The sequence below is a fragment of the Apaloderma vittatum genome, unplaced genomic scaffold (assembly GCF_000703405.1).
Source record: "Apaloderma vittatum isolate BGI_N311 unplaced genomic scaffold, ASM70340v1 scaffold13619, whole genome shotgun sequence".
NCBI classification, from domain to species: Eukaryota; Metazoa; Chordata; class Aves; order Trogoniformes; family Trogonidae; genus Apaloderma; species Apaloderma vittatum.
The window spans coordinates 2124-11294 of record NW_009737046.1 but is presented as its reverse complement, the minus strand read 5'-3'; the positions used below and the strand labels follow the sequence as shown (position 1 = coordinate 11294).

The window sequence follows — 9171 nt, the reverse complement described above, 5'->3', positions numbered from 1 at the left end:
CCAGCCCTGTAACAACTGGACCTCTGGGATGACCACAATTCCTCTGCTCCTTTTCCTCCTCTCTTTTGCATGTTGAAATGACACATTTTTTAAGATTTTTTTTTTTTAAATGTATGTGTTTATATATAGAGAGAAATCTATAGACTTGTATAGGCATCTATTTTTGCATCTCAGGATTTATGTATAGGTGTCTATACATATATATAGGTACATACATACCTGTTCATACATATATATGTGTATGAGTGTATATATATGTATCCGTCAGGAGCAGTCTGTCTCTTTAAAATCGACCAGCCTCACCTCAAATCACAACAGCTGAATGACATAGAAGGGTGGCAGCTGAGGCCTCTTGCTAAAATGACAGCCTGTTAATCTAGTTTGGCTTTTGTCCATGCAATGAATTTGTAGCTGTTTAATGCTGGTTATATTTCCTCCCCTACTCTCTGCTTTACTTCTAAAACACTAAAAGCTCTTTTGAAGGATTATATGTTAATAAACAGAACCGCATGCTATATTGTAGACCTCCTTGAAATAGCTAATGCCAATTTCTTTTGTATGTTTTTCAGTGAAATGTTTTTCTTTTTATGATGTTCTGTAATGCTCAGATTTGTTAAAGTAAAGCACTGTCACTCTGCTGGTAGAAAAAAATCAACTTACTAAAAAAGTTTATGTTAAATGCTTCTTTTCTTACGTGTTTAATGTGCAGTGCTTGAAACCTTGTTTGGCCAACAAGTTGGAATACTTTGTCCATAAATTACACTCTTGTTGTTTACTGAAATAAAGCTTTGGATGAAATATTTATGACATTTTTACCAGCTAGACCACTTGAAAGAGTAAATGCTGGTAACTGTCTTACCTGTTTATTCCTCTTCCCTGGGAACTACCTCTCATTTTCTAGAAAGGTGAGACTGACTATTTGTGCCTCAATTACAAGTTTGCTAGAACTGAGGTACCATGAAACCACCATACTGTAAAGAGTGACTGTGCCTTAGCTTGTCCTTTTCTGGACTCAAACACTGTGCTAAATCTTTTTTCTTTTTGGTAACAAGGACTACTGCTAGTTGTGATGCTCACCTGCCCTTGTTGTGTCTTACTTAGACAAGGATGAGTGTTCAAAGGACAACGGTGGCTGCCAGCATGAGTGCATCAACACAGTAGGAAGCTACGTTTGCCAGTGCCGAAATGGATTTGTGCTACATGAAAATAAACATGACTGCAAGGAGGGTAAGTAGTAAGGTATTTGTAGAGTTGATCATACAACTGTCTTGCAGAAAGCTCTCTGCAACTCTCCTGCCAATGAAAAGAAAGGAAAGAAAAAGATCGTGGTAATGGGGCCATTACCAAGCCTACCCCGCCTTTTTCATGTATGTCTGAGTTTGAGGTTCACAGGAATGCAGTTTGGAAAACTTGGGATCATTGGCAGGGAGTGCTACTTTTAATAGTGCTGTGAAGTGTAAAACATTTAAAGCTGTGTTAGGGTGATTATCTAATGCTGTATTAAACACGGGGATAGAGTTTCTGGAGAGAAGCCTGGTAAACTTGTCATTTGCTTCTATCAGTAGCAGTTTCCTCATAGTCAGGCTGAAACTGTGTCTGCCCTTTCTGGGTTTATTTTAGGGGACATTCAGACAATCTAAATTCCAAGTCCCTGTGCATCTTTCTTCCCCTTTGTTGTTTCAAAGTGTGGCTACCTTCAAGAAAACAATAGGCTTTGGGGCTTAAGTAGAATGTAGATTATCTGCAAATGAACCTCAAACATGCAATATCATGTGAGTTACTGAAATTTCTCAAGGCTGTATTCTAGCACCAATTTAATTTGTGAGTAAAGGTGTGTCCTTTGCGAATCACTTGTATTTTCACTGGTGGCGTGATAGTTGCCTACTCTAAAAGATTCTTGTTGAATAATTCTCATTATTTATAAAGCAATTTGAGATGCTTAAAAAATTAAATACAAAAATGAAACTAGTTGCTTGCCTTCTTAAAATTTTAGTTCATTGTATTTATGCAGGGATGCACTTCTAATGATTCAGTTACAATGTGAATGACTAAGCTGTTTTTTGGTACATACTCACAGTTTAGTCTTAGCTGTTCTCTAGTTGTATATATGTCTCTAGAAACTGTGGTTTAGAAATTAAAATGATTGCTCTGTAGCTGCAGTATGAAAATTAGTGAGAAGAGGGAAAAATAAAATTTTCAAGAAATGTCCTTTGGAGTTGGAGTAGCAAGATATCTAGTACAGTTTATCATATGTACTTGCATGTAAAATGGAGGAATAGCAACAGATTAGATTAAATTTTAATACTTATGTCTATTCCTTTATAACATTTTTTAAAAAAATCATCAATGGAAACAACAGTGTATGTTCATCAGCAATCAATAAAAAAACCATCCTGGATTGATTGCCATAGAGTACGTTCCAAATGGGAAGAACATGATCATGCACACTTCAGAGCATGCCCAAAGATCCTTTCCATTCAGTGGGCCCCCTGAACACACACACACACACACACACAAAAAAAAATACTAAAAGAGTACTTTTCTGGCTACCTTCTAACTGCAGACCCCTAGACTAACTGATGTTATCACTCTTGGCACAGCTGAGTGTGAACAGAAGATCCACAGTCCCAATGGTATCATCACAAGTCCCAATTGGCCCGACAAGTATCCCAGCAGAAAGGAGTGCACGTGGGAAATCAGTGCCACCCCCGGGCAGAGGGTCAAATTGGTGAGTTTCTGCCTACCCTTCCTTTTTTTCTCTTCTCTTCCACCAAGCGTGCTTCCCAATTAACTATGCAACAATACAAAACTCTTGCTGAACTTTGTTATCAGTTTGCAGCCCAGAGGTAAACTGTTTTAAAAACCTGATGACTCCTGTCCATTGTTGGCCACCTGGGGCTTCTCGATATCATAGAGTTGTGAATCGAAGTTTGTGGTGATTTTAAATACTCTGGACAGCAAAGGCAAGAGGAATACTTATCGTCTTGTCAGTCTTTACTATATTATTGTTGCAATTCATAAAATTTGCATGAAGTTTTGACAAACATGGCAGGGGCCATTTACAAAAACTCCAATACATAGAATGAGGAAAATTAGAAGTTATGAAGAGTCCCCTCTACATCCCTTTGCATTTCTGTTTTGTACTTTTGAGGTGGAGAAGACAATAAGAAAAAAACCAAACAAGAATCTGGACTCTTCACTTAAAAGTAGCTGCAAATTTTAACGCAAGTAGAAGAGCAGTCTAAGTAGGCTTAAATGACTTCTGTGTCCAGCTGGCCGAGGACAGTGCTTGTGGCTGAAGAGAGGCTAGCAGAGCTGAGGGAGCTTTGCAGGTCTACTGAGGTTACACAGCCTATGTACAAAACCAAAGGCGTGGACCTGCCCAGGGAAGTTTTCTGCTTGAGCTCAGTCCCACTGTTTCTTCAGCCAGAGTACTCAAGGGACAGCCACAGCAAAAGCTAGCCTTACATATTTTAAAATCTGATAAATTGATTTAACAATGGAGCAAATAAACCTAAGAAGAGAGATATGTCTGCTTCAGAGAGGTAGAAACAATAGCCAATATTAGTGCAGGGGTGAAAGCAATGGTGTTGTCCCATTAATGCTGACCTCAGCCAAAACCATAACCCCCGCTATTGATGTTGATTTGAGGTTGATCCATGTTCACCAGAAGTAAAAGGATTAAACTGTTCTGTGGGATGTGGAGGTGGTGGACAATGAGTGGTGTGTATGCTCTGTACAGTCAAAGGGTAAAAAGCAGTTTTTTTGATTTGAGCGGCCTTCCTATTGCCACTTCTGAGCAAATGTTCTTCATCCTGGCTGAATAAATCAAAGCCAGCTAGGCCTGAGCATGTTACTGTAAAAGCTTTTTCAGTACTTTTAACCCTAGCAGGCAAAATTCCAGCATTCAGATTTCTTCAGTGAAATATCACATGGTCTGTTTTAAAAGTATAGGGTTTTGAATTGACGTTTGCCAGTGAAATTAGAAAAATTAGACAGATTTTTGCTAAATGGGATTTTCAAAAATACCTCCATGATTTAGAGTCTGAAATTAATTTTCTGGGAAAGCCAGTAGGGTCAAGCTACTAAATTCTGTGTGTATAATATCATGCAAGTCTGTCTTATACAGCAAAATGCCATGTCAATAATATTAATACCATACTTCCACTATGGATAAATATTTTTTCTTGGACTTTCACATCAGATTTAAGTTTACTCCTCACAGTTTACTTTGTCAAACTGAACAAGAAGAGAATTGATTTCTTCATGGTAACAAACCACATGAATTGTGAGGCTGTGCTTCATTTTTTTTAGGCATGCATATGCAGAAACTAATCTTTTGTTGTGATTGCTCTCACTCTGGTAATCACTGAATCTCTTCCTGAAAAAGCTAAAGTTAAACATTTGGTGTAATTAAGAAGCCTATGAAAAAAATGGATATGCACTTCAGAATTTTTAAATGAAACGTGTAGATAACGATGGCTTTGAAAATGTATGTAGCGGAGAGAGTGATTTTCATAAGCTAATCAGCCGGATGTTTATAAGAGACAGATTTAAGTGTCCCATTCAGGCAGCTATCCATAAGTGCCACCAACATATCTACTCAGTTGAGTGCTATAGATAGAAAGGGCTGGATGCTCAGAAGCTATATGTAACATTTCTGAATACCATTCCCACTAATGAGACAATCAAAATGAGGACTGTAGTCACGGTGGGGTAGGTATTCGAAAGTATTTGTCCCAGGAAGACTGAGTGTGATTTAATTATGCTACCATCTTTATTAAATCACCTGTGTACTCTTGGCAGGAACTATTTAGTTATGCTCAACTTAAGGCAAGTTTGTGACAGTTCTCTTTCAAGCCTGCTCTTAGTCCACTTCGGGGAACTGATCACTTTTAAAAAAAAAATTAAGATTGTGTCTGAGTGTTTTGAGGTATCAGGCATATTGAGATTTTAGAAGGCTTGCTGTTAAGATCTGCTTTTCCCTTTAAAAGGTAAATTCCTTTGATTCTCTTTGTAATTGCTAGAATAAATTGCTAGACTCACCACAGGTTTAGCACTTTTTTCTATTCTTCTGTGTGGGACCACATAAAACATATACTATTCCCCAGCAGGCTTAGGAATCCCAGTGATAAATCAAATGTTAAAAATTGGTGTGTCTTGCAGTTCATGGTGAGAAGTGCTTCCTAGAGGGTCATCTTTGTACTGATGGGAAGTGAACAAAACCGATATAATTTTCCTCTAAAAACAAAGTTCTGCAGGCTGCTCTTGGATCACATCTATTGCTCCTGTTGATTCCAAGTTGGCTCGACTCACTTCTGTACCTCCCTTACAGTTAGTCTCTCAGTTTTGTGGGGGTTTTTTGTTGGTTTGTTGTTTTTTTTAATCTGTCACATTTTAATTGGATATAAATGGCAACATGTACTTGGCATCATAAAAGTAGGATGGCTGACTACAATTTAAGAGCAGCAGGAGGGACTGCTGTACAGCTGTTTTCGCTGCCTCTGCAGTTTCAGTCCTTTAATATAAAACTCATAACTTTCCTGTGAAGTGAACCTGCATCCACTGCATCATGCAACTCTTCTCACAAAACAAAAGTGTTACTTTGAATATTCCAGTTCTCTGGGCAAAAGACCTTGTGTTAGCTGTTTGTATTTACATTAGCTGTTAATATAAATTACCATTGCATTTCACACTGGCAGGATTCCACAAGGGATTCAGCAGGTCAGATGTGCTTTGGTGTACCAGGTAGAATGCATAATTATGGTATTTTCTCAGTATTTGACAGTTCAATTTTATTCCTTTTAATTATTGCTTCTTAATCCCTTAGTGTTTCAGGTTTTATTGGGGGTTTTGATTTTTTTTTTTATAAAGTCAGCTATATGACTGCTCATGGGAGCATTTATACTTGGTGTTTTTATGCAATTTAACTGAACAAAACAGATTTTGAATTTCACCTTAAATTGTGGGTTATTTCTGAAAATTCACAAAGATGTGTGGAAGACATGCTTTCATATTTGAAAACCAGGTATTAGTTGTATGTGTTTTGACAGTTTTTGCAGAGTATCGCATATACCTTTCAGGAATGTCTTTGATTGGACACTCTTGAGTTTGAGAAGTCAAAATTCCAAAAGTTTTTAAAAGTAAGTTGGTCAGGGTCTGCTCCAAAGGACTTGCAATTTACAGATTTTCATAGATCTGAATTTGTCCTTATGAACTGCCATGAGCACTGAGAGAGACTAAGAATTTCTAGATACTCAGAAACTAAGATATAATTGTTTTGAACAGATCTGAAATTAAGTAAAGCTTGTGAGCTCAAGTTTGTGTTCAAACTATGGCAGCAGTTTGGATTTCTTTGGAGAAATGAGAACAGCAAAAGAGACTGCTGAAGTTCTTTAAGTAAGCAACATAACTTTTTTATTTTTCACAATGATTTCACTAGCAAAAATGGGATTTTAGCATTAAGGTTGCAGCATGAAATAGTGTTGTAAGAAATAAAAATAACAGATAACAGATTAGAAAATACAACTTTCATGCATAACCATTCATGTGGAAAAGTCATTCTCAAAGACTTAGCTGCAGGGTAAAGTAAGTTTAAAAAAGAAAAGGGGGTGTGTGCGTTATGTTTTGCAGATGTTTCAATCCATCCTTGTTTTTGTGAGGAACCAATAATTTCTGTGTTTTTGCTGTTTTGAATGTTCTCTGAAGTTTGGAATAATCCTATAAACAGTGCAAATTCAACAGAAAGGCTACTGTGTTCTAGATTTAATATTCTCTTTTGGATATTCATTGGCTATAAAGATTCTAATCCCTTTCTGTTTGAAGGATGATGCTGTCTTAAAGTTTACTATCCTAGTTGTTATTCCACTTTCTTAAAATCAGTATGTTTTTCAAAGCTACAGGCTTGTTGGGGCAGTAATGTTAAATCTGTCATTCTAACTACATATACTTTGTATTCTGAAACAGTTACTAACAGCAAATGTGTACCACGGAAGTACAGTAAACACCATATTACGTTGAGTCATTTTGCACTTTCCCCCTCCTGTAGACTTTCAACGAATTTGAGATAGAACAACATCAAGAATGTGCTTACGACCACTTGGAAGTGTTTGATGGTGAAAGTGAAAAATCTCCAATTCTGGGACGCTTGTGTGGCAACAAGATACCAGATCCTCTTATTGCTACTGGGAACAAAATGTTTCTCCGCTTTATTTCTGATGCATCAGTTCAAAGAAAAGGCTTCCAAGCAACGCACTCTACAGGTCAGAAAATCAGGATATGCTTTACTAATAACTTCCCCTTTGTTCTTTAGTGGAAGTTATTCAGGCATTTATTTTACAGGAACGGGATGAGTTAACAGATATGGCAATGTTACATCTAAATCTAATAAAACCTTGAGAACAGTAGGAAAAGTCTGAGACTGCAGAAAGTGCTCCCTAATATTTTAGGCTTTTCTTTCTCCTTCTGTCTCTCTTCTTTCTCCTTCTGTCTCTCTGATAGCTAAGCAATTAAAAGATTTTGCAACACAATCCAGTAAAAAGAAGATACTGGCATTGATAATTTCTGAGGAATCATGCCATGTAAAAGATTCAATAGTTTTTCATTGTATTTGTGATGGCAATACTTCACTGGCACATGCAATGCACCTCCATTACTTTCCTATTCTAGCTTAAACAAAAGAGTTTTGTGTAAACAGCTCTTACTTTCCTGTAGAGCTAAAAAGGAAAGACAAGCCAAAGAAGAATAAGAAAAAACAATACTGAAGACTTTCTTAGGACCTTAAGAATATATTCTCCTTCGTGTTTACCATTTAATTTTTGTTCTTTGGCAAAAATCGCTGAAATTGAAAAGTGTTTTGCAATTGCATTAATAGATTACTTGGGACGTTTTCAGTGTGTGCATTATTTCCCCGAGGTTGCTTGGCTTACAGTGGCCCCTAGTGCTGAATCTATGAACTGCCAGTGCCTGCTGTAAGATTAGGGGATTTGGAGGTTTTTTTTGTTTTTTTTTTGCTTTCGTCTTCAGCCATAGGGTCTGTCCTTACTTTCCAAAGTCCATTTTTATTCCTCCAGTATTTGGCAACAAATATTAATGCAAAAAATATTTATAAGTATCTAGGCTAGTAGATAAGGTTTATTGACATGTAGCAGTTATTAATAGAAGATAGTCACTATAAATATAATTTGATATTACCCATAGTATTTGTCAAGTTGATATGTAGTGCTCAGCTAACAAGTGCTCATATATCAATGTTAACCTTTTCTCTTTTTTTTTCCCGTTCTGCTTTGTTAAGAATAATTCTAGAAGTTTATTAATTCAATTTCCCATTCAGAGAAAGATGGTAGGCAACAGTATAGGAGCTATTTGCTCTTCACGATCTTGACCTGGAAAGCAGAAAGTTTAGCTACTTGTATTTCAATTTATTTTTCTTGTGGAAAATTCTATCTTACAGGCATACTATTGTTTGCCTTCCCTACCACAGTAGTCCCTTTCCTTAGATGGAAAATGGTAATAATTGCTTATTTTTAAATTACCTCAGGGTAAATAGTTAAAGGTTAGAACTCTTGTTAGAAACAGGTGTAGTAAAACTGTCTCATTTTCCTTACTTTCAGCTTGCAGAGTTGCAGCAGTTGCTATGTGAAAGAAATTCAGATGTATACTCCCTAACTTTTAAAGACTGTTAGTTATGTTACCACTTGCTCAGATCTGCTGAGTTTTATGTGCCTTAACTGTAAAAACTTTCTTAGAGTGTGTAATAGTGCTTTTTTGAGAAAGTCTAGGGCATAAAATCTGCACAGATTTTAAGAATGTTATAAAAATTACACAGTTTGCCTCCATAAAGGAAGACACTTCTCTCTGTCAACTACTGTTGCACAGACTTCTCCCTAGTGGAACAGCTCTGAGGCACTGTTTGAGTCAGAGACAACCTGGATCTTCCAACCTTTTCTTGCAGTCTTGAGCCAAATACAGATGTTCTGGGAAAGAATAACCCCATGTGCCAGTATAGGTTGGGGACTGACCTGCTGGAGAGCAGTGTAGGGGAAAGGGACCTGGGGATCCTGGTGGACAGTAGGATGACCATGAGCCAGCAATGTGCCCTCATGGCCAAGGAGGCCAGTGGCATCCTGGGGTGTATTAGAAGGGGTGTGGTAACTAGGTCGAGAGCGGGTC

General features: G+C 37.3%; 1 protein-coding gene across 1 annotated transcript in view; it reads left to right on the top strand.

Moving 5' to 3' along the window:
• LOC104279799 (tolloid-like protein 1) overlaps positions 1-7262 on the top strand; it is a gene marked incomplete at both ends in the record, with an annotated part of 35334 nt that extends 28072 nt beyond the window's left edge. The window contains 3 exons of the mRNA XM_009877211.1: positions 1102-1227; positions 2601-2728; positions 7049-7262. Of these exons, the coding sequence (XP_009875513.1) occupies positions 1102-1227; positions 2601-2728; positions 7049-7262 (468 nt within the window). The remainder of the gene's footprint in view (positions 1-1101; positions 1228-2600; positions 2729-7048) is intronic.
• Between the last annotated feature and the right edge of the window lie 1909 nt (positions 7263-9171).